Source organism: Orbicella franksi, chromosome 9 (assembly GCF_964199315.1).
Source record: "Orbicella franksi chromosome 9, jaOrbFran1.1, whole genome shotgun sequence".
Lineage (NCBI taxonomy): Eukaryota > Metazoa > Cnidaria > Anthozoa > Scleractinia > Merulinidae > Orbicella > Orbicella franksi.
In genome coordinates, this window is record NC_138153.1 from 7,454,174 (window position 1) to 7,479,833 (window position 25,660).

Consider the following 25,660-nt stretch of genomic DNA (forward strand, 5'->3'; position numbering starts at 1 on the left):
CTTTAGAAATGTGAAAGAAATTCAGCAACAAAAAGCGAGGCACACTTTCCGCACTTCAATCAGCGGCATTACTCTGATTGTCATGAGGCATCGAGTCTAGCGCACTGTCACTTAGCCTCTGCCAGGAGTTCAGTTAGTTAGGGCGTAGCGCGAAAAATGGCGCGTTCGCTCCTCGCACCAAAACTGTCTCTCTTTTCTTCACTCCGCCGTTTTCCCGCGCTCCACCCCAACTAACGGAACGCGTGGAAATGGCTAATTGGGGTCAGTCCCCTCTTTGAAAATCCTACCAAACTGTCATCATTCCCGCAGCGTGTCCATGGTTGGGCGGAGGAGGTGAGGCTGAAGTGCATAGCGTCATCTAGAAGTAAACTCGTGGCACAAAAATAATCAATGTTTTTTTTCCAAGAAACACAATCGACTCATTTGCCTGCGAAACATGTTTCGAGCCCGGGCAAACTGAAAACATTTGTTTTACGGATACGGGCACTTGGGACGGAGGTGACGGTAAGTTTGGATGAAGATCGCTCTCTCTTCCACCTCCTATCCTCCATTTTCAGAATAGACCTTTCCCTCTGATCTGACATACCGATCGATGCAACTTCGATTCACGTCCATGACTCTGATATTTTTTCGCATCAGACTTGATCGAAATGATTTTTGATGCGAACTGATGTGTGTCTATTTATTGATTAATTGTTTCATTGCTTGTTTTGTTTGATTCTAGAATGATATATTCTGTTCGTTATGCAACGTATTTTGACGCATACATGTAAAGGAAATCAAACTGCGCTGAACTTCAAATATTGGAAAGACAAGAGTAACCCGGCAGAAATGTTAGTGTAGGTGGAGAATTCTGGGCGATAAGAGTTGAAAAATAACAGGTGAGGGTTAACAATTGGGAGAAGCGGTTAACGAGCAGTGGAGGAATGAAGTGATAGACGGGTGGTGAATTGAGTGTGAGGGATAGGAGGTAAGAAATGAAGGTCATACGTCACATGTGCAACTTGTGTCTGCCAAAAAGTCCACAAAAAGTCGCGAAAAAAGTTGCCAAAAAGAGTCGCTGAAAAACTAGTGGGGCGGTCTCAGAGAGTGCGAGGTCAAAGTATTACAGTAATCACGACAAACGTCCTCACCCGTGCCGTTCATCCCCGTCCTCACCCCTGCTGTTCATCCCAGGGTTATAACCCTCGGGGGCTACACTCAAGCGCTTCTGTCGCCCGTGATTGTTTCGTTTTCAATTTTTTTTCGGAAAAGTGAGGACGGAGTACATCAGATGTGTTTCGGACTAAAAACTGCGTCCTCAAATTTCTTTGGTTTAGTGTGGACGGGTTATTAACTAAGCAGTGTGCATGTTTCTATGAAAATTCTAACATGGCTCCGAGGCTCACGGGAATAAAACAAAAGAAATCAATTATTCAACCCTCATCCTCGATGTGATTTCTTTTGTTTTATCCCGTAAACCTCGGAGTCAAGTTAGAATTTTCATATATCGAAATTGGCCTATTGGCAATTGGAAGTTATTTTTGGACCTTGAGTGAAAATATACACATTTTCAAAATTGGCCTATTAAAGACAGCTTTGAATTTGACTGTGGTGTTTTACAATGATTTTCGCTCATTTTAAATTCAATTTGATGCGTCTGTCCTGTTGTTGATCATGAATTTCGTTATAACATTGTCAAAGTAGTTGTGGATTCACTAGGTGATAGCTGAGTGCAACTGAACATTATTTTGACAATGTTATGACGAAATTCATTGTCAATAACAGGGCGGACGAATGAAAAACTGACGTCAATCTTTTTTTTTTTTTTTTTTTTTTTTTACAATAACAAACAGGCCACGTTCGATATATCAATATTCTAACATGGCTCCGAGGTTTTCAGGACAAACTCCTATGCTTGGTGGTGTTTTCTTTGTATCCAAGTCTCTTTTGGGAATTGAAAGACAAAGGAAACTTAAAAAATTTGCAATTTTGACCCGGAAGCCTTGGATCGATGTAAGAATATTGATATGTCGAACGTGGCCTATTATCAGATTGTCCGCTCTCGCTCGTTGACGCATCGCATAAATTATAAATTCGTGTGTCTGTCCGGTTATTGACAATGAAAATTTGCTAGTGAACACGCGCGAATTTCTGCAGTTATCGTAAAAAATACGTGAAGTAACAAACGGGACAATTTTACTTTTCACGCCTTCTTTTCTTGAAAACACGCGGAAGATCTCCTTGGTTATTTTATTCCCCGCTTGAAATAAATGGAAGAAAGTAAATATCTGATGAAGAAATGAAATGAACGCAAATTTCAAATAGTCACGATCTTATTCTGTTTGGCCCCTCAAGTGGAGTGTTGACAATAAAACCACGTAAAATTAAAAGCTCGTGAGTATACCAAGAAAATACAAGTGTCGACTGGGATATTCAATGGTATGGTGATTACGACATCATATCTAGCTTTGTGCATTGAACTGATTTTACCTTGAAAGCATCACGTACAGGTACAATACAGGTTTGCTGCAGGTAAGGAGAAGTTCCAAGTTTCTATCACCGTGAACACTGTCGGTTAGCTCAATTTGGCACTTCAAAAAAAAAAAAATTGACTTTCCTCAAACACTAACTTTACCAGAATTAATTGTGTCCTAATGAATCTACAACGAGGCGGGAAAGTAAACCAAAATACATAATAGGCTAGCATATGATAAGGTTCACATACGCGTCATTATTATCTCATATGATCATCGTAATGTTGGATGAGACATGTCTCGCTGCTTAATTCCTTCTGTCAAATCCAACAGGTGAAGCTTTCAACTTGGCTTAAATTTTCCTCAGTCGTGGAAGAAAACAATATAGGAGACTTTTTGCCATCGTGAGTTGTTGCTGGCTCCTGAAGGTGTCTTTTTAGTTATAAGCACTCACGCTGCTTGTGTTTTAACGAACTGTCTATCGTGTGTTTTTCTTCATGCCGCTTGCAAGTTGATAACTGGCTAAAGCACTGTTTGCAATGCTTGCATGTATACGGCTTCTCTCCTGTGTGAGTTCGTTCATGTCGCTTGCAAGTTGATGACTGGTTAAAGCACTTTTCGCAATGCTTGCATGTGTATGGCTTCATTCCTGTGTGAGTTCGTTCGTGTCGCTTGCAAATTGATGACTGGCTAAAGCTCTTATCACAATACTTGCATGTATAAGGCCTCTCACCAGTGTGAGTTCGTTCATGTTTCTTGCAATTTGATAAGTGGTTAAAACTTTTTTCACAATGCTTGCATGTATACGGCTTCACTCCAGTGTGAGTTCGTTCATGTCGCTTGCAATTTGCTAATCGGCTAAAGCACTTTTTACAATCTTTGCATGTATACGGCTTCTCTCCTGTATGGCTTCGTTCATGTTGCTTGCAAATTTCTAATCGGCTAAAGCACTTTTTGCAATACTTACATGTATACGGCTTCTCTCCTGTATGAATTCGTTCATGTTGCTTGCACTTTTCTAATCGGCGAAAACACTTTTTACAATACTTGCATGTATACGGCTTAACTCCTGTGTGAGTTCGCTCATGTCGCTTGCACGCTGATGATTGGCTAAAGCACTTTTCACAATGTTTGCATGTACAGTCGAATCTCGATTATCCGGACTCGTCGGGACCTCGGTAAATAGTCCGGATAATCGAGAGTCCGGATAATCGAAAACATGTTTATTAATGAGATAGAAATGTAAACAAAAGGTATACAGCAAAGAAAACATCATTTTAATTGTGAAATCTACACAGCCTGTATGTATTTACAAATAAAAACCTTCCGTTCAGGTAGTTACAAAGGTCTGAAATGTTCAAGCATGTTTGTTTGCTTCAAAGACTTGTACATGTAGCTTGATCCGGGACTTTCATTTTAATCCTTCGCTTGTCTCGATGCTGTCAGTAAATTTTAGGATCTTGTCTTTGTTCTTCCGTATGTCAGAGATCTGCTGCTTGCTGATGCCAAATTCTTGAGCTAAATTTGTTCCTTTCTCTCCTTTATCCAAACGTGAAATAATTATCTGCTTATCTTTAATTGATAGAACGGCTCGCTTTCGCTTCGTAGACATGTTTTTGATTTGAGTTTATGATCGATTGCTTGTGTGTAAGGAACTAATCAAGCATGAAATTCCCTTGGTAACAAAACAATTGAGCCAATCAGATATCAGCTGAACGCATCAGAATATTTCTTTGTCTCGTCGCACTTGCGAATTTTGAAAAGCGCACAGGATAATACGGTGTTTAAACAGTCCTCTGAAAGGATTGTTGGGCTTTTTGCAAAAAAGTCCGGATAATCGAGGTTCGACTGTATACGGCTTCTCTCCTGTATGGCTTAGTTCATGTTGTTTGCAAATTTCTAATCGGCTAAAGCACTTTTTACAATACTTGCATGTATACAGCTTCACTGCTGTGTGAGTTCGTTCATGTTCCTTGTAAGCTGATAACTGGTCAAACAGCTGGCCACAATGTTTGCATTCGTGAGCCTTCCCTTGTGTCGTCGTTGCCATATTCATCAAAGCAGGTTTTCACTGGCTAAAATTTGATGTCGCTTTACGTCGAATTTCTACCCTCGCTAACCCGGATATTGGACTTGATCTCCTTTCAAGGTATCTTGTCAACTGCGCTGTCAAGACAGATGTTTCTTCCGTTGATATTCCTAACGAAATGAGAAAGAAAATATCATGTTAGGGTTTGTTATTTAACGGGCAGCATGGGAGAAGCCTGATTCACAATTCGATTTACATGTTTTCAGGGGCGTTCCTGGGCATTTTTTTATTTTTAGCCTAGATTGATTATTAGACATGAGTATCATCTTAGTGTGTCTAAGGGCCCTCGTCTGGGGGTTCGAGGGGGTAAAAAGCATTTTCTTGCTTATTTTTTCGCGTAATTTAAAAACAAGATCTTTATATGATCACTTGCGTTCCTCACCATCTACGGGTATATTACGAACTACAGTTTCACAACGTGGCTAGCTCCCAGTTGGCTTGATAGCTCAGTTGGTAGAGCACTGCACCGGTATCGTAGAAGTCATGGGTTCCAATCCCGTTCAAGCCTAAATTTTTTTTTCAGGCTTGCATTTCACAGTTGCTTAAGTTGTACATATAACTGCGATGATCATTGATGTCTTCATATTTATATCTTGTCTGTGCAATATTTATGGTTTTTCTCTTCACATCTTGCCATATTTTACAACAAATTTACTTGCGTTAATTTTCTTTCAACATTTTAAGGTATAGTGGTCTAATGGTATGTGTGCAGGACTCTGGATCCTGCAGTCTGGGTTCCAGCCTGACTGAGATCATTGTGTCATGTGTTTCGGTAAAACAATTTCCTCTCAGTCTCACAACATCTTTCTTTATCCAGGTGTAAATATGACTACCAGAAATTAACAGGGTTAGGTCATCCAGTTTTAAGGTAATTTTACCATTGATGATCAACCGGTCATAGTATCAAAATAACAGCTCAAGACTAAGAACTCAAAAGAACATGGAAAAACTAAAAGGAGCATGAATGAGAAAAACTGGAGAAGATTAAAATTGATTGCATGCGGGTTCACTTGAAAAAGAGTGGCCCAACATTTTTCTAAGTTTAACTGGGTCAAATTGCATGAAAGTGTAACAGCCAACAATCACTGTGGATTTTTAAGTGGCTGTCATCTCACTCAACTGGTTTGAAGTCTAGAGCGTGTAATTAATACAAATAAACAGATTCCTCTAATTTATAAATAAGATAAATGCTCACTGATCTATAGGGGAGTTGACTCCTAGTTGCCTCACACAAAGGAAATGAACGATGTGTGCCTGCCTGGCCACTAGGCTGGAATGCAGACTTAACTTCTTACCTTTCTTTTATATGGTCACAATCATATCATCTTGTAGTTAATCAATTTAAATTTAAATTTAGCTTAAATTCATTGGAACTCATTGTCTCCTAATTATATATGAAGCTGAATAGACAAACAATTTTTGGAACATAAAGATTACCTATTGACTTTATTGGAGTTGTGTAAACTATTTTCACTGGTTTAAATCCCGAACAATTTAGATATAGTTAAATGACATTTAACATAGTTAACGACTAGGAGCTAGTCTAGTCAGTAGCGTTTTTATAGGCGGTTGTTAGTGTCTTGGCCGTCTGTGAGCGTCTGGTTAGCGTTTGGTGCGTTCTGTACCGTTTTACATAGTTTATGACCAGGAGCTAGTCTGGTCAGTAGCGTTTTTTTTGTAGGCGTTTGATAGTGCCTTGGCCATCTGTTAGCGTTTGTTTAGCGTTTGGTGCGTTCTGTAGCGTTTGCAGCAGTCATATGGTCGTGAGAGCCCTGGGGCTGACATTGTCCAGCGGTATTTTTGGTTAGTACATGTGTTGTCGTCCCATGTGCTCGCAGTGTGTTCACTGCTCTGTTAGTGTGGCGTTGTGGATTGAATTATAGTTTACCGGTTTTTTTTCTTTTTTCCACCAATGCCATCTGGCTTGAGTGTGATGGGTGCCTGTAGGGAGCTTGGTGCGGGGGGCTCGTGGCTTGGTTGCGGGTTGGGCAGGCCAGTTGGGTGTTCTAGTGCCTTGGGGATGTGCCTGCGGTTGCAGCCTCCGGGCTTCGTAGGCACCTTCCCTCCACTAGCGACTTGGGCGTTAATCTCAATTACTTCCTTCACAGGAATGCAAATATATCATCTCGTGGAATTGTACTGGTAATTTAAGTTAATGTTTCACTTGTACATGTCTCCATACATCACTGATTAATGATGGTTATAGGACTGAGTGGAGTCCAATTCGGTCTGTAAACAAACCAGTACTTGACAAAATTGGAAGACCGCGAAGTGGGAGTGCTATTTGTTAATCACGAGTATTTTAGGTATGGAAAGATTAAAATTTCCGCGAAGATTGTACGCTGTTCTCTTCTCAGTTCTAAGATTTTTGAAACTGGATGGAGCCCTGCCTTGAATAATATTGTTCACAGTCAGTAACATGTCTTGAGTGCGACGATTTTCTAAGGTTGATGTTGATCCGATACGCCTTAAGAGCGCTTCGTACGTCGAGATCTTGTCGCTGTACACAAATCCCAAGGCCCTCGCATTTGTTCTTTCCAGTTTTTCTATATTCCTTCTTCCACAGTGATACCAAACCTGACTACAATAAGAAAAATATGGTAAAATAAAAGCTCGATACAAGGATTCCTTCGTTTTGCAAGGTAAAATGTTCTTTAACCTGCTTAGAGCGTTTATTTGGCTCCCCACCTTGCGACAAATGTCCGCAATGTGTGAATCGAATTTTAGTTTTTCGTCTTAAGTTATGCCCAGTAGTTTTATCTCCTTGGATACTGGAATCTCTTACGAGTATGATTTCAGACCGAATTGGACGACACGATGTCCAGTCCTGTTACAAATTAATCATAACCATTACAAAATCCCACAAATAAAAGTAAAGTAAGTAAAGTAAAGTTTCATTTGAAAAAGAGCTGCTAAAATAGTCATTTTTAAATATCATAATTAAAAATGTAGAATAGCTTACAAAATGGCTGTTAAGTTTCTTTCAAAACAGTCACCAAAGACTAAACCTCCACAATTTTGCAAAGTCAGTCTCTTGAATTGGTTACTATAGTGACTGTAATCAATGTTGTGATTGGTGGATTTAGTGAAGAGGACTTAAAATGAATGGCTCATGTAAATGTCTGATTACAGGTGTCCGATTACAGCGAAGTGTCCAATTACACTGTCCGATTGCAACTTTGCAGATTAATTACAACAAAATACAGCAGTTTATGCACCAATCACATTTGAGGAAATTGTAATTGTTATGATTAACTGCGAAACTTAATAGACAAAGAATTCAGAGTTTTAGTCATTGGATCAAGCAGGTATAACTAAGACCGATCTGACTCATGAGATATTTCTGGTTACAAATATGATCAAAGGGAGTTAATCATGGCTTCGTGTAAATCACTACAAAAGTCATGTCACTGATGTAAACAGCACATAATAATAACAACATTCATTTTCACTGCACACAAGTTCTTCAATTTGACCAATTATTGGAATAGCTTTCATGAAGATAGGGTCATTTATACGAGAAAAATAAGCCACTGACAACAGAAGCCACGGCTTACAAAAGATGCGAACAGGACCATTTATACGAGCACGACTTATATAAGACACAAAGTGCTCGTACAAATGGTACATGACTTATTCAAGACTAATGCCTCACTTTTGTGTTGGAAACACAGGAAAAACTTGTGCTTGCACAGTATGATTTTGGTCCTAAGTAAGCCAAGAACCAGCCGAGACACCATTTATACGAGTGGTTTCGTGTCTTATTTAAGCTGCGGGTTATTTCAGTCAAGCCCAAATTAAGTACTAACTAGAGCACTTTTTCCATGTTTACACGGCCTTATCTAAACACGAGGAGGGTAAGGAGAATTCGAGATAGTTATGCAAACCTGAGACGTAATCGCGAATTCTCCCAGCCCCCTGAGTGTTTAGATGGGGCTATGTAAAAAAGGAAAAAGTGCTCTATTGCTTTTATAAAATAATTCCCAAAATTCACACGAATCTAAAACTTCACAACAGTGTGTACATACTCTCATCCAAACATACCTATTGACCAATGAGAGTGTGAGTAGTAGCTCAGTTATTTTATAAACCCTCATCTTACACAAGCTGCGGCTTATGTTATCCACAGGTAGTGTAGGATGTGAACTGGTGAAAATGTACCATTTATATGGTAAGTTCACATCTTGTGTAAGCTGTGGCTTATTTTCCTCGTATAAATGGCCCTAATGTATTCTGCAGAAAACCATTTAACTACTCATAGTTGTTTTTGTCAGAAAACACAACTACAATCAGTGACAAGTGGGTTTTTGCTTAAAGTACCTATGAAGTAAAAAGTAATTGCTGCTTATTTGAAAGGCTTTTCAAAGTAAAGAAGAATGGCAGTTTATTTTTTGGAATATCTTTTTTCGTTTTAGAGCTATTTACGTTTTTGTATTATGCAAATGATGAAAGTGATGACGTCATACGTGGTTCCACTAAAACAGCACAACACTCAATCAGTGTCAATCATTCAATCAGCCTGAATATTACTCAAATTAGCGAAATTAAGCTCCGGCTAGCCTGTTTACGCTGACCGTGGAAATAACGTGATATATGTCTGGACACTCCAGTCTTCATTTTACCCCTGGTCTACAGTTCACAATCTGACCAGTTTACATTTTATTATATATGACATAAAATCAATAGTGACTATAGCAGTGGAACACAGTTGATCAGTGTATTAGTACAATCGTATTTCTCTGATTTTTTGTAACTGCTAGTTTTAGTTCCTTGAATCATGGGAAAAAACGAGCACAGAAAATAGAGAGATCGGACTACCGTCTACGGTAAAATAATTTCTACATAATAAAACACAGACATTATCTTTGCTGTATTCAGTGAGGTAAAAAGACATGACACTGTGTTCTATAGCTTATCTAGCCATGAAAAAGGCATTCTTATAGACTCTCTTATCTCTATATATGAACCAGCGACGAGGTCTTCGACTGTAGATCGAGACGCCATTACGGTGATTACACTGCCTAGACTCCAGCTGGAATATTGTCGGGGTCTCGGAGAGTCTGGGCTCTAGTGCAATCGGTTTGAATATTCGCCTTTATCGCACAGCAGCCATCTTGGATTGACGTCATGCACTTTTGACACCAATGCGAGGCCACGCGTGTAAAGTCAACTTCCGGCGATCGAGGAGACAAGGCGATCATCTGCAATCATGCCCAACGGAGATCACTGTTGCGTGCCGCAATGTAAAAATACTCGCGCTAAAAATATTCCAAATCATACCTTTCACCAATTTCCCAGTGATGAAGCCATTCGAAAGCAGCGGGTTGTCAAAATACGGCGAGACGTGGGCAAAAGTGTCCAGGTAAGTCGGTTAGGTTATCGATGTCATTGTCGCGCACATGTATTTACATTAATTATTATGATCTGGTCCATCTACAGATAACAAACAGCACAAGAGTATGTTCTGTACACTTTAAGGAAGCGGATTTTAAGACAACTTTAACAGGGAAGCGTGTTCTGGAGAAGCATGCAGTTCCGAGTATTTTTTGCTGGTCAAGATCACCCAGGAAAAGAAAATCTCCGACAAAGCGAGAACCACCGCGTGCACGAGTGCGATTGTTTGATGTAAGCGTGCCATCGTCCCCTGTCACTGTGACAGGTAAATATTGTTGTCGGTATCTCTTTAAACATTCCTTGGTTAAAATCGTAAAATAATCAGAAGTATTTTTATGTTTTTCATTTTAATCCATAGCATCAACTTTCGGCCAAGCTTCTGGTGAGGAAAGTTCTATGGAGGTCCAACCGGAACTGTCATCCTCTCCTGTTGTTGTAGACTTCCCCGAGCCAATATACACTGTCACTGTCACAGGTAAATATTGTTGTCGGTATGTCCACCAGATTGCAGTACCAAAACTCTGAAGAAATCAAAGTACTCGCTGACTCAGCCATGATGTTTCCACACGCGTGGCCTCGCTTTCATGAGAAAAATGGTGACGTTGCATCCAACATGGTGGACTGTGATTAAGGCGAATGGCGGCCTCTGTGTGATTTGTTGTTGGGCGACGTTGGTAACCGTTGTTGGAGTTTCAAGGTAAGAGAGTCTGTGAGAGTGCTTTTCTCATGACTAGCTAAGCTATACTTGGAAAGACTTCCGTATAACCCCATATATTTATTATACATGCAGAATTATTTTAAATTATGTGTGCGCTCTATTGTTTTTGAAGACAATAGCAACTCCCTAAGGTATTGAATATATACATTGATAATTACTACTTACTGTGTGAATAAAAGAGGATTTGATTGCGCGCTATCGCGCGTTGTCTTTTCGCCGATTCTCTTCTTCCCCTAGCTCCATTCTTCTCTCTTTTTCTTCTCCATATTACCCAGGCTCCTTATGCATTTTTTTCCCCTTTTTCTCTTGTACCCCATCAGGTCTCTAGACACTTACCTTTCGCATACCTCTCGCTTACCAGTCTCTCTTCTACACCACTACACTGCGAGGTTCAGTTGAGAATTAGCCCCCCAAAAATAATTGTTATTTTACTTGACTCGTTCACATTCCAAAAAATTAACATTACAATTTACTTATTCATGTGTTTAACGTATGTTGCACGCTGCACGAAAACATGCATCGCATGTGTGGGTCCCTGGTGAATAAAAGGGGGGGGGGATGATTTCTCTCTTTCTCCCAATCGCTTCTACTTCAGCAGTACTGTCAATAATCTAGTTACATCAATGTTTTCAATGAACTTTTTTAAACTCTGCCGCGAAACCAAAGCCTGCTTCCTTGTTCCGGTAGGGCAAAGGGATAAAGACACACTCTTGCCCATCATACCCGCCCACATATTGCCGGGGACACGCGTGATAAGCGACATGTGGAAAGCTTACGACTGCCTAAAAGACGAGGGCTATAGTCATCTCACAGTCAACCACAGCCTAAACTTCGTAGACCCAGACACAGGTGGGCACACCCAGCGCATTGAAAATACATGGTGGGGAGACAGACAAAGTATGCCTCGTAAAGGAACATCCAAAGATCTCTTCGAAAGCTATCTACAGGAATGGTTGTGGCGTCAGCACTTTGGAGATAATCCTTTTGGAAACATTATCAAGAGTAGTAAAGCACGTTAATCTGGGCGGTAACCAATCAGCGTGCAGGGATTGTACCACGTGACCTAAAAATTCCCATACATTCTTTTAAATTGTAAAATCCAAGATGGCGCCCGGGGTATCAAAACATGGCGCCCGTGACGTCACGCATCACGTGCATGTCCAAATAGGGCACTAACCAATGCCTGAAATCGAGGTTCGGTATGGGGTTATAAAAATGGGTTTGCATGAGTATCGAGTGAGTATTGTTTTTGCGGATCGACAAGAAGAATGAGGCTGCCAACAAAGGATATCAATGCGAAGGTGGAGAGTGTTACTGAAGAGGTGTTGACGCACGACAAAGACTTTGCGGAGAGAGTGGTTGATAACATTCATGAGGGTATTCTTGGAAGTATAATGAAGAACGCTGTTTCTGACGCCATGGATGTCATCCTGAAGAAAGAAGTGACGAAGCTGGCGGATGAGGTGATGAGGTTCCGAAGACTCCTGTCTGAGAAGATGCTTGTGGACAAGACAAGATCGTTTCAAGACCCTGTGTGTTTGGAGAAGTTGCCGGAGGGATTTTTGGCCGGATGGAATGAGTGGAAGAGCAATGGGGTCAATAGAGAAGAGTTAGCGTACCAAGCATTTGTGAATGAAATTTCACCACGACAACCCACAGAGTGAAAAAAACATTTTTTAATAAAGAGCCTTTAACGATAGAATATATGAGGTTTGCTGCGTGATATTTTTAATCATGTCTAGGGCTTGTACATCCTGTGTTCCCAGGTGCATTAGGGATAGCATCATGGTCTGGGGGCTGATAAATTCTCCGTGAAGGCCTGAGGAGGATTCGAACACGCGTCCGAAGGGCCATAAGTCTGAGAGGTCTTTTCTCAGGTACCACGGGTAGGGAAAATGTTGGGCTAGGAAGAGGAGCATGACATCTTCGTCTGGGTGTGGTTCATCTAATTTGATTTTACAGGCCAGGGGTCTCTATTGAAAAAGAAAGAAAATTTTAATGCCCCGACCAGGAATCGAACCTGGGTCTTTGAGGCCACAACTCAACGTCTTAACCATTAGACCATCGAAGCGCTTACCTCGTTAGGGCTTGGTTTGGGGGCTGTCATGGTGAGGTTCGCCGAAATTTCTGGTTTTGCAATGAGGGCAGTGTGTTTGGGAGGTATTATCTGCGTGGAGGGCTCTACAGGTTCCGTGATAGAATTTTTGACAACAAATGCTCACGAAGTAGTCGTTGATACTGTGATTGGGTGTGAATCCTTCCTTACACCATAGACACTTGGGGTTAGCGAATGACATGAGTCTGAAAAAATAGAACAAAACATTTTTTTATTTGGACACGACTTAATTTTTACAGAGTTGGGACGTGTGCATGATCCTATTGACATGCGCCCTTATTACAAGAACGATTTAACATGATTGACACGTGACAGGGCCTCAGCATAGTGGTTTCCCAGGAAGACGGGTTCGTAACGGTTGGTATCCATGTTGATGTGCATCCCATAGATGGCACCACAGCATGTTTTCCAGACACACCCTAGTCCCCAGGCTTCTCTCAACTGTCCATTGACGGGTTTTATGGATTTGTCGTGGGTCCCATTTCTTCCCAATTCGAGGATCGGTCTGCGGCAGCACGGTCTTTTTTGTTTGCATACGTAGCAATGGTCGTGTTCCATGTCTGAAAAATTTCATAGTAATTGTTGGTAGACGTTTCGTGCCCAGTCTACGTGAATCACTAGATCATTTATGTCGTCCTCGTCGGCGGTCCCCAACCTCTCTTCTAGACACAAAAGATCTACGGTGTCCAGAGCTACCCCGATGAAACCTAAAAGGTTTTCTAGGTCGCGGTACAAAGGGGTCTCTTCTTCGTCCTTCATCCACTCGCACACTAGATTTCTCAAGGTATTTAACTCGGTATTACAACGCTCTAATGATTCCATACTCACTTGGGACGTTGAGAATCCACAGCAATGTTAGGGTCCACAGTCTTCTATAATGAGCTACGGCCATACAATGACTCAGAGTGAAAGTGCACGGTCCGACTCGATGGTTTTTATACTAGTGGTAGGATGGTGTCCAGTCTACGACCGTGGGGGCGTGGAGGGGGGATACCCCCTATCCCCCGGGTCTATTAGGACCACGTGACTTCTACTCGAGCTGCGATTGGTTGTTGACTTGCATAAAGCGTATCGGCCTCGTCCGCTCTTCACTCTAAGTCATTGTATTGAGCGATATCATGGCATTGAGAGAGATTGGTCTGCAAAACCACGTGGCGAGAAAACCTGATGTGACTTACGATGAGGCGATCTATATGATGGACGAGGCATGGACCCGTTTTTACGAAGCGATGGATTTTCCGATCCGAGATTTGCTGTCGGGCCGTCGGTGGTTTATCCGTTTTAAAACATCGAGTCAGCTCGAGGTGATGATGTACCAGATCCTGTTATTCGTGGACGAACAGCGTGAGAACTGGACACGCAGCAGACGCCAATACCGCATTGCTGAGAAAGTGTTTGGCAGAACTTTGTTTAATGCCATCAAGGCTATTCGTAAGAACCTGGTTTGGAACCAGACAGTGAAGCCGCCTGTGGACCGGATCACGTTTCACCGAATGATGTTGTGCTACGGTTTTGAACCGTTTCAGTCCAAGTGGACTCGAAGACAAAAGAAGACGGCGAAACGCTATGTCAGTGTCATTGACTTTTATTACAGCACATTTAACGAATGTAATCAAGTGACGATGAGATCTATGATAGATGTAGATGATAGGTTACCTAATGTGTAGAAAAAATAAAAAACGGAGTATTTGAAAAAAACTGTGTCTGTGTGAATGGGCGGGGCGAGGTTTCGATCCTCGGACCTCTGGGTTATGAGCCCAACGCGCTTCCACTGCGCTACCCTGCCATTCTTAGTTTGGGTTCTGTCCATGAATCAGTATGTCTTGGGCTATACCACGTGGGTATTCGTCGATCCATTGAAAGAACTTGCAGTTACGCTTGGGACACTTGAGATAGAGCCTGTCTGGGTTGGCCTGGGAGTGGGAGGTGGCTAAGACCAGTGACTTGTTGCATAGACATCGGAAACGGGCTGGGTCGATGTTCCTGTAGCAAGGGTGGGTCTGTTCGTCTACGCGTCGCAGGTACGCACTCACACCTTCCTTAATACCACAAGTCACATAACACTTGGTGTAGAATCGTTCAGTGGGACATCGGTAATACTCAAACCAGATACCCCCTTCTTTGGTTTTCACACTCCCGTATTTCATGGGTACCATACAACGGGGGCAAATGGGATCTTGGGGTGTCATTTGGTTCAGGAACTGATCGGGGTCGAATTCCTCCAACACTTGGACTTCGGTTGATTCTCCTCGGTGATCCACTTCAGGAGGTATTTCTATGAGGTTGTCTTTCTTTAACCTATCGAGTCCCATGGCTTCCAGGACTTGCACGGTTCGAGGAGGTGAGTCTCTGATCACGGTCATGCATCCGCCTTGAATGGCAGGTAGCTTTTCATTGTCTATATGATGAAAAAATGTAGAGTTAGTATCCCAGCAAGGTGTTTTCACGTCGCATGGTTTCTAGGATGTGGGTGGTTTTTCGCACGTTCTTGAGTGTCAGCCTTTGCCTTCGCCGTGCATGGTTACTTTTCATGGCGCGTTTGACTTCTCGGCGTTGGATCGAGAAGGCGCTCCAGGGTTCTGAGAAGCCTTTGAGAGGGACGGTGGTCCAACTGACTGAGTCAGGTGTGATATCTTTGAAGAGGACACGCTCTTTGAAACGGAGTCTGGCACGAGGTTTTTTAAATAACCATCTATCTAAAGTGGATTGTAGTTGATTACCTTCTCTTTCCACTCTCTTGGGTAACATCAGTTCCAGTTTCTTCTTGGACATTTTTTTCTTTTTCTTGACGGGTTCGACGTGTGAATCCATGACGACTTCTACTGAAAAGTGACTCGTGATGGAATGCGTGGTTCGACTTTATGGACGTTTTTGACCAATCAGTGACGAGTGGTGTGATGGGATCATGTGACGGTCTTCGTTCCGATTGGTGTATATGCACGTGATACGTAAAATTACGTGTACTGAGTGAATGTGGAGGTGACGCGCGGGGTATAAAATGAGCACGCACGACGCAGTGAAATCATTCGCGGTGATGAATCCTAGGATTTTGGATGAGAGAGACGTGCAAGAGATCCTAGAAGATTTGAGAGAACAGTTGAATCGAGCTTCTGGCGTTTTGGATTCGGTCGAAAAAGAAGGCGAAAAATACACTGTACACGCAAGGATAATTGAATTGGAATTACGTCTTGTCTCTCCTTTGTACTATAGGCTACAGAGGCACTTGATTGACTGGGGTGTGCGTGATTGCTATCCTCATTTGTCGGGCTTGGAGATCACGAAGCGAGCGGATCGAGAAGGAAAGAAGTTTAACGAGTTTGTCTGAGGGGTGTCAAGATGAATTACTATAGCAACTCGAACCAGATTTCTGATCTCGTGGAGCAGGTCGTGGATCAGAAGGTACACTCGTTAAGAGATCTCGATGCCATTAAGGATGTCAGAGTGGACATGTACATTTTTGACAATCTCTTCGAACCGTTAGGTCAAATACCCGTTAGTCTGTGGTCTTTTCAGCTCTTGATGAGACGTCGCCCTGACTGGGGTGGTACGATTTTGGAGATGATGAAGAAGAACGAAAATGTTTACCTTTTCTGCGGTGAGTGGTGTCGCGTGATGTACAGAAGTGGTAGTGGTCAATTCAAATTCGTTTATTGTCGTGAGCCCACCCTGGACGCCGAGAGTGTCTGTTTGATCGCCACGAATCAACTCACGTACAGGATGAGCGAGGTCATCCGTGATCTGTTCGAACCCTTGCGGTTCGCGCGCGACCTGTCACGACGGGTGTTGGAGGCCGACGAGAGTCCCAGGGTGGCAGAGTTAATGACTTTCAGAAAGGGAGATTACAGGGAAACGTGTCTGAAGTTGGAAGAGTTGATCTACGATCTCATGCATCAACGTAATCTGTGGAAGGATCGGTTTTTCTTTGGTGCCGTTGAAGCTGATTATGAGTACCTGTGTATTGAGTGTAAGGAGAGTATGCGACAAGCATTCTATGTGAAGGGGAACGAAGCTGAAGCCCTGAAGTGGAGACCCGGTAAAGGGGAATGCGGTTTTAAAAATTGTAGATATTATGCGATGGATACCTACGAGGAAGACTGTGATGATGATTACTCACGAGATCTTAAGAACAAGGAACACGTTAATTACTTTACAGATTCAGACTAAGTCTTTTCTTCGCCTTCTTTTTCGTGTTATCCAATCAGAGTCGATTTTTACGTAAGAACCAATCAGGCACGACGTTTTTGTACCTATAAGAAAGTGTGAATAAAGAATTGGGTTCAAATCATTATGTCTCATGCTTTGTGTTGGTTGATCTCGAGAGTGTGTGCGACCATGGCCGATCGATGGAGTTGGACCACCTTGTGTTCCAAGTGCAATAGAGTCTACGATCGATACGGTCAGGGTGAACCCATCCCCGACCATTTAAGCGATTCGCACTTGGAGGTGTTTGACTATACCGACGTCGAACACAACGTGATGCGTTTTGTGGTTTATATCTTGTGGTTGAAACGGCAACCCGATTCATTTAAGAAGTATCTCGAGGTACGGGAGCAACGTTTCGAGTTGTGGAGACAGTGCGTGTACAAACTTTATCGACTATGAAGAAAGGTCAAAAGAAGAAGCCGCTTTCGACAGGAACGTTACTGGGACGGTATCGGGATCCTTCCAGACCCGGTAGTCTGGGTGGTCTGACGCGATTCGCTAAGGCCAATAAGATCTCGGTACCCCGTGCAAGAGAGGTCCTGCAGCGTGATTTGGGGTACACGCTGCACAAACCCAGACGTCGTCGGTTTCCAACGGCCCCTGTGGTGGTGTTCGGCATCGACGAGCAGTGGACGGCCGACCTGATCGAGGTGGTCAACATCGCCAGGTACAATCGAGGGTATCGTTATCTCTTGACGGTGGTGGACGTGTTTTCGAAGCACGCCTGGGTCCAACCCTTGAAGAGCAAGACGGGTAAAGCGGTGACGGAGGGCATGGCTAAGATCTTGAAAGGAGGTAGAAAACCCCTCAATCTTCAGACGGACGACGGGAAGGAATTCTACAACAAGACGTTTCAGGATTTGATGAAGCAGAAAGGCATTCATCATTTTTCGACTCGGGGTGATACGAAAGCTAGCGTGGTGGAACGGTTCAATCGGACCTTGAAAGAACGTCTGTACCGGTACTTCACCGTGAAGAATACGTTGAAGTTTGTACCCGTGTTACAAGAGTTGGTCCAAGGGTACAATCGATCGTATCATCGCAGTATCAAGATGGCTCCCAATAAAGTGACTTTAGCCAATAGCGATGACGTGTGGGAGACTCTTTACGGAAAAAAGAAAAAAGGTAAATTGAAGAAACCGCAACTCAACGTAGGGGATCGTGTGAGATTGAACAAGAAGTTCCGACAGTTCAAGAAAGGGTATTTACCCGGTTGGACCGAGGAGGTGTTTGTGATACGTAGGGTGCGTCCGGGTAAGGTCACCACGTACAAGGTGGAAGAATGGGACGGGACTGCGGTCGATGGCACGTTTTACGCGCAAGATTTGCAAAAGGTGAACGTGAAAGACGACGATTTGTTCCGCATCGAGAAGATCGTCAAACGAAAAGGGGATAAAGTCTTGGTGCGCTGGAAAGGTTGGCCAGTCAAGTACGACAGTTGGGTGGATAAGAAAGGCTTGTACGTGACCCAAAAGCCCAAGACGAAACAATGAGAGACTTTTACGTGCAGTTGATGAGCAATGCCAGCACGAACGAGTTTCCGGACAACAAGGCCAACAGTTTCAAGAACCGTCTGCCAAACCCTCTCCTGTTTGAGTCCGACAAAGAGTGGAAAGTGGGTTTGAGTAGTGTTTCTTATCCACCTCCACCCCCTAGACGTTACTCACATCTTACTCACCGACCACACATCTTCGAAGACGACGACAAACTGTTGGAATTTAAATGGAGTATGGAAACACAAACACTGAGTTCCGACGGTAACTGGTATCCTAATCAATACCGTAACACCTTTACCGTCCGGGGTGAAGATCTGCACAATGACCGAGTCAAAGTCACGAGTGGGAAATCGCTCCTACGATACTTGGTGGGTCGTTACCAAGACCGTCTGACGCACTTCATGGAAAATGAAAAAGAAACTCTGCGTACTCCCGACGGAAAGAAGTACTACGCAGTGTTTCGTTGGGAAGGGGACTCTTTGATCATCGACAACAGTGATACCTTCCTCAATGAAGCTCCGGGTTCCACGGTACTATTACGCCCCAAAATATGGTTTGGCCCTGAATTGGTCAAGAAACTAAAGTGGGTGGAAAAGCGTGGACTTGCCGATTACAAATTGGGTCATCACGTGATTAAACTCTTCAAAGACGATGTGGTGCCCCCTTTCAAACTCGATTGGAGAGATCAACTCAACCTGAAATCCACGAATTTTTGGAACATCACGGACGACGGATCATTACAGCTCAGTCCCTATTGCAATTGGCGCATCGACTATCTGGACGAACTCTACGAGCAACACTATGGGGGTGACGTCCAAGTCAGTCCGAGTATTCGTCCGCCCATGTACTTGTATTCGAATGTGGGACGCGGCACGATCACGGGGAATCGCGTGACGGATCTCTTGAGAGAAGTCCCTCACGACCCTGACAAGGTCAACTTCGAACCCACTCACATCCAATATAAACCCGTACGCAGCAACGTGATGGATATTTTGGAGGTGCAATTGGCTGAGAACGACGGAAAACTGGTGGATTTTTCCTCGGGCGTGACCTCGGTGACCTTACACTTTAAGGATGGTGGAACCTCCCAGTGAACTTTACGTGCAGTTGATGAGCAATGCCAGCACGAACGAGTTTCCGGACAACAAGGCCAACAGTTTCAAGAACCGTCTGCCTAACCCGTTGCAGTTGAGAGAATCTGGATGGAAAGTGGGTGTCAGCGACCTCTCGTTTCCGTCTGCGGTGCGTAAGATGGACTATAAAGATAATATTCTGTTTCAATTCTGGTGGTTGGTTCTGTTAAATCCTCGACACAACCTCTACACAGAACAAACGATCCAGATTAAAGAAGGTGATTTGGACTTCACACCTAGTAACGGTACCGAGCTCATGAACATTATACGAGATCGATACATGATGGGTTTGAGGGATCAAACGGTACACGGTCTGCAAATGTTCAAGAAAAAGAGCAACGCCAACGATCCCACTGAACTGCTGTACACGGTCATGCAGAGGGCTGAGAATGGACAATTAGTCATCGACAACTCGAGAACGTGCACCACTCTCAAGATCAATGATAATGCTAGGTATCCACAGCTGTCCATCGGCATGGAATTGGCCAAGAAGATGAAATGGATCAAGCTGGGAACGTTGCAAAACGGACAACCGGGTTACGTCATGGGGCCCAACTTGAGAAAAGAATTTCCCACCGAGGTCGTACCCAATGCCACGGACTTGATCGTGGCCACGAATAATGGGGACGAGATTTTTTACAAGATCGACTCGAGAGCGTTACATTTGAGTTGTTTCATCAATTGGGTGTTCACGAACCTGGATCGTAGTTACGAAGATGCGTTCTGTAGGAACCGTCGTTCCTTGTTCGTGTATTCGAATGTGGGACAGAGCATGGTGACTGGAAATCAAGTCACTGATCTGTTGAAACAAGTTCATTACGATCAGAGCGTCGTCGACTTTCAACCGAGACACATCCTATATCTACCGGTGCGCACGTCCGTCTTGGACATTGTCGAGGTGCAATTATCTGAGGACGACGTACAACTGGTGGACTTTGCGTCGGGTGTGACCACGATCACGTTGCATTTCAAGAAAGGATGAAAGATTTTTACGTCACCTTACCCAGTCACAGCAGTAAGGGCGAGTTTCCGAAAAACACGTCGAACAATTTCAAGATCCGGTTGCCTAATCCCATACGTCTGGAGGGAGAAGGATGGATAGTGGGGTTGAGTAGCATCACCATGCCGGATGCTCAAGTGGCGCTTCCTTCCTTGACGGAGAAAGATCCTCACGATAAAAAAGTCACCTTGGCCCGTTACGTATGGCGACGACTATTCGGTAGTGTACATGATCTGGGAGCCGCCAACTTTGATACGGAGGATCTCAAAGAGGTGTTCTACAACGTGGATGGCGTTGGATTCATGAAATCCATGATTGCCTATTTCCAGAGACGACGCATCTTCGCTAACTATGGCCCCAAATTAGGCTCCAAATATGTCACGTCTGATGGTAAAAGAACCTACATAGAATTCAAGTGGGAAGGCGATGAATTGGTCACACACAACCAAGACATAATTAGACCCATCACCGACATACCTGCATTACGCTTCAATGTCGACCTGGCTACGAAAATGGGATGGCTCGTTAAGAAGGGAAGTTCGCACGAACTGGGACCTAACTTGCAGATCGAATTCTTCAAAGATGAAATTCCTGACATTGGTGTCGTCGGGGACTTACACGACTCGGATGGATTACCTGTTTTTTGGGTGATCGAAACAGAATCATCGGGATACAGTTTTTTGAAACTCAGCATCTATTGCGATTGGCGTTTTCTCAACCTGAACAAGGCGTTCGAAGTCGTGGTGGGGAACAGTTCGCGTTCCCTGTTCTTGTACTCAGACGTGGGAGGCAGTAGCGTGGTGGGGAATCAAGTCACGGATTTACTGAGAGAGGTCAACTTGATTCGAAAAGGGGCCGGTACTCAGTATTTCGAACCTTATCACGTTCAATATATTCCCGTGCGCAAAGACTTCCTCGACATTATACAGGTGCAAGTGGCTGAGACAACTGGTAAATTGGTGACGTTTGGAACTGGTAATACGATCGTGACGTTACACTTCAAGAAATCATGATAGGCGGAACACTAGTACGATTTCATCCTGATAAAATGAAGCAATCTGGAGACGGATTCGGACCCATGTGGAAAGACGTCAAGAAACGAGGTCCTACCATTCTAAGAGACGTTTTGACCGAGACGGCCATGGAGGGTCTGAAAGGTTTAAATGCGGGTGGCAAAGGAAAAAAGCCCAATTGGAGAGGAGGACTTGCAGGGGTCAAGAGAGGAGCGACAAGGGCCGTGAAACGTAAAGCGACGCAAGAGCTACAGCGAGCGTTGTCCAAAAGAGTGAGAAAAGACCTCTTTGGAATATGATTCCCATCTACTCGAGACGTGTGAGACGTATCCCCGTAGGGGTACGCACGTATAAAGGCGGTTCGATCCTCCGCGCACGCTCAAAACGTCCAAACTATCGTTGGGTACAGTCCGCACTGAGAAGGAAACGAAGACGACCTAGACGACGATGACGGACATGGTGGCTCATGCACGGTCGGCGGGGGTTCGTAACCCTCGCCTGAATATGTTCAGTGTCCCTCCCACGGATCTGAGCATGGCATCTCGACGCGTGGTTAGAATCAACCCGTTCAATACGGGTATCAACCCTGTGACGTTTCAAGTCGACCCTCAGGAAGACTTTATCGACTTGAACGAGAGTTTCTTCGAAGTGGAATGGGGTGTCAAGAAAAGCGACGCTTCGAATCTGCTGGCTACTGATATCCTGGGGCTTGCCAACAATATTGCCAACACCCTCTTCAAACAGATCAACGTGAGATTGAATGGGACTCTGATCAGCCCTCAGACCGATACTTACCACTACAAAGCCTACCTAGAAGCGCTATTGAACTACGACCGAGACGACGGTGAAACGATCCTGGCACCCAACGGGTGGTACAATTGTCTCGGTGTACCCGACGATGGAGATGGCGATCAATTGACTGCCAATAAGCTAAATCCATCTCACAATGATTACAAAGCGCTACCTCAAGATCTCAAGAACTTGGTCGATGCTCGAATCCAGTTCATAGGTGGAAAGAGAGTGACTTTGAGGTTCAAACCTTACCTGGAAGTGTTTCATCTCAGCAAGTTACTGGTACCCGGCGTTCAGATCCAGATCGACATGTACTTCAATGACCCAGCTCTGTTTTCCATCCGATGGGGCGGTGCCACTTCTCTGAGACTGACCGAACCCGACGTGAATGTGAGATTGTTCCTGTCTCAAGTGAGAGTGACTCCCTCGGTGTACCGAGAAGTCATGTCTACCATGAAAAGTGGAAGAGTGGTCACTTACCCCACAGTGAGAGGTGAAATTCGTACCTACTCTCATCCCAGCGACGATCGTCATTTCGAGTGCAACAATCCTTTCCACAATCAGCTGCCTAATCGGTTAGTCGTGGTGTTGTTGAAACAAGCTGCCTTTAATGGAACCATCACGGAGAGTCCATTCAATTTTGGAAGATTCAATATGTCTTCCATCAAACAATTGGTGAGAGGTGAAGAATACCCCTACGAGACCTTGGAGCTCGATCACGATGGGGACGAAAAAGATCAGAGAGGCTACTACAGATTCCTCCAAGCCTCGGGAGCTTTGTGTCGGGGAAAAGGAAACATGGTACGAAAAGTGGACTGGGGTCACGGCAAGAGATGCAACCTGTTTGTATTTGACAACACAGCCAACGGATGTTTGGACAGTCCAGTGTTGAACCCCAAGCAGTCAGGCGAGTTGCGTCTGATGATCGATTTTGGAGCCAACCCGGGAGAAAACCTGACCGTCTTGTTATACGCCGAATTCGAGAACTTGCTAGAGATCAACGAGAACAGGGTCGTCACCTACGACGTGTACCAATGAGAGAAGAATAAAAATGGAGAAAGTAGCCTTGAATAATTTACAATTGGATCATTTGGCACGAACGAATCCGTCCCTACGCTGTGTCTTTTACGGGACGGTGCCATGCGATCGCCTTCCCAGGACAGTCCCCCAAGAAGGACCGACCGCCTACATCGTGAACACGGACCCTCACGACAAACCGGGCGTGCATTGGATCGCTTTGTGGGCCGACAAGGACAAGTGCGAGATCCTTGACAGTTACGCCCTACCGTTGGACACGTACGGAACCGTCCAGCCTCTCCAAGCGTGGTTGGACCGTCATTTCAAGTACCATATTTACAACGGCAAGAGTTTACAGTCCCTGTTCAGTCAGAGTTGCGGCGACTACGCCTTGATGTTCCTGATCGACCGAGCCGAAGGTCGAGACATGAACTCGTTCTTGAGTCGTTTTAAGAAAAACGAATTTGTAGAGAACGATCGTAAAGTAGGACAGATGTTGAAACGTTTGATCGTGGACGAGTTGACCTGGCGCAAGATTTGTAAAACCCCGTGTCACCAGGACACGAGCGGTTCCTTTAGAGGAGTGCGTCATTTGTTATAAAAAGATGTTTGAAAAATAAAAGCGTTCATTTGAGTAGTAGTCATTCATGGATCTACAGTTTAGAGGGCATAGATATTTGGACGACGTGATAGCCAATTTGGAAAAACGCTACGGAAAACCTGGTAAAAAAGCGCCTCAACCCAGTGCTTTAAATATGGTACGACAAAAACAACCCCGACCCGCAAGAAGAAGAGTCGCTCTTCAACAGGCTCCAATGGCTCCAATGGGTGTCCTCGACACCGGTGCATTACCAGCGACCGTGACCACGCGTAGGAAACGCAAGAGATCGCCGAAGCTTTCCGATAAGGAAGATAGGAAAAGAAGAATGAAAAAGAGGCATTGGTACGAAGACAAGTTCGGAGACTTGAGTAAATTCGCCAAGAAAAAAAAGCCTCAAAAGAGAGCCGCTGCCATGAGGGCCATGGACAAGATCAAGAGTCGTGCCAAGAAAAAACCCGTCTGTTTCAATCGTAAGGTCACCCTCTTGGGTCTCTTGAAACGCATCCCTGCCGTCAAGACCCCCTTGTCCAAATTGTTCCGATAAAACACCGAGCGTCTCGAGACCCTGGACCATTTTCTTCGAGATCATGGAACGACGCAAAGCGTTTCAATTTCACACTCCGTCTAGTTTGTTGATAGCGGGTCCGTCCGGCTGCGGCAAGACGGTGTTCACCACCAAACTGCTCTTGGAGAACGGCGACTTGTTCCGAGAACCGCCCCCTAGTATTCATTACTGCTACGGTTCGTGGCAAGAGGGTTTCAAAAAGCTCAAGAAGGGTGGGGTCAAGTTTCACGAAGGCATCCCAGACAGCGACGAGTTACCCCGATGGTTTCCTGGAGGAGGCGTGTTGGTCCTGGACGATCTGATGGACGAGGGTGGCAACGACAAGCGCGTGTTGGATCTCTTCACCAAACACTCGCATCATCGGAACATCACGGTGATTTACTTGTGTCAGGATCTATTCCCCAACGGAAAATTCGCAAAGACAATTTCACGCAACGCGCATTACATCGCAGCCTTCAAGAACCCTAGGGATCAATTGGGGATACGAAATTTACTTCTGCAATCGTTTCCCACGCAATGGCAGGAGGTGTTGGACACGTTTCGAAAGGTCACCGATAGACCTTACGGCTACATGCTATTGGATCTTCATCCTGCCAGTCAGGACGATCAACGCGTACTCAGCAGCGTATTAAAAGACGAGGGATTCGTACGATGTCATCAGTTTACATCATGAGCTCAACAATCTACAGTGACGAGTTCAACCTCTCGGCTCTGGACGATTATTCGCCTTTGGGGTCCGGGTTTCGAACGAGTACTCCCGTTCCTTCACCGCGATCGGAACTTTCGACACCACCCCTGCCCAATGTCTCTCGAGTCGGAGTAGGCACTGCGGGTACGTCACAGACCAACGTCCCTGCAGGTGTCGGTAGCGCTGTCCCAGGACCCTCGCGATCCAACGTCACAATTGGTGTCGGTTCAATAACAGATGCTACACCTTTGGCAAGAGCTACCCGAGGAGGGAAACGACCGAGACGTGTCCCACGTCAAAACACGCCTACGTCGTCCAGTGATGCTGGGAGTCGTAGAAGAAGTAGCGCCAGTGGTAGCGGTCGTGGAAGAGGCAGAGG

General features: G+C 44.4%; 3 protein-coding genes, 2 non-coding genes and 1 pseudogene across 5 annotated transcripts; 3 read left to right on the forward strand and 3 right to left on the reverse strand.

Annotated features, from left to right (window-relative positions):
* LOC145497513 (uncharacterized) overlaps window positions 1–4,665 on the reverse strand; it is a 218,628-nt pseudogene extending 213,963 nt beyond the window's left edge.
* A 4,856-nt stretch (window positions 4,666–9,521) lies between these two features.
* On the forward strand, window positions 9,522–11,643 carry LOC145498712 (uncharacterized). Its single transcript, XM_081478633.1, has 2 exons — window positions 9,522–10,204; window positions 10,298–11,643. Exons 1-2 carry the CDS (start codon window positions 9,928–9,930, stop codon window positions 10,462–10,464), a joined length of 444 nt encoding a protein of 147 aa, XP_081334759.1. The 5' UTR covers window positions 9,522–9,927; the 3' UTR covers window positions 10,465–11,643.
* Window positions 11,644–12,656: 1,013 nt separating this feature from the next.
* On the reverse strand, window positions 12,657–12,728 carry Trnah-gug (transfer RNA histidin (anticodon GUG)). Its single transcript has one exon. It is a non-coding gene; the product is annotated as a tRNA-His (tRNA).
* A 1,759-nt stretch (window positions 12,729–14,487) lies between these two features.
* On the reverse strand, window positions 14,488–14,559 carry Trnam-cau (transfer RNA methionine (anticodon CAU)). The gene has a single exon. It is a non-coding gene; the product is annotated as a tRNA-Met (tRNA).
* An 8,039-nt stretch (window positions 14,560–22,598) lies between these two features.
* On the forward strand, window positions 22,599–24,026 carry LOC145498706 (uncharacterized protein F54H12.2-like). Its single transcript, XM_081478627.1, has one exon. It carries the CDS (start codon window positions 22,720–22,722, stop codon window positions 23,446–23,448), a length of 729 nt encoding a protein of 242 aa, XP_081334753.1. The 5' UTR covers window positions 22,599–22,719; the 3' UTR covers window positions 23,449–24,026.
* Window positions 24,027–24,563: 537 nt separating this feature from the next.
* On the forward strand, window positions 24,564–25,266 carry LOC145497522 (uncharacterized). Its single transcript, XM_081477337.1, has one exon. It carries the CDS (start codon window positions 24,616–24,618, stop codon window positions 25,264–25,266), a length of 651 nt encoding a protein of 216 aa, XP_081333463.1. The 5' UTR covers window positions 24,564–24,615.
* Window positions 25,267–25,660: the final 394 nt, after the last annotated feature.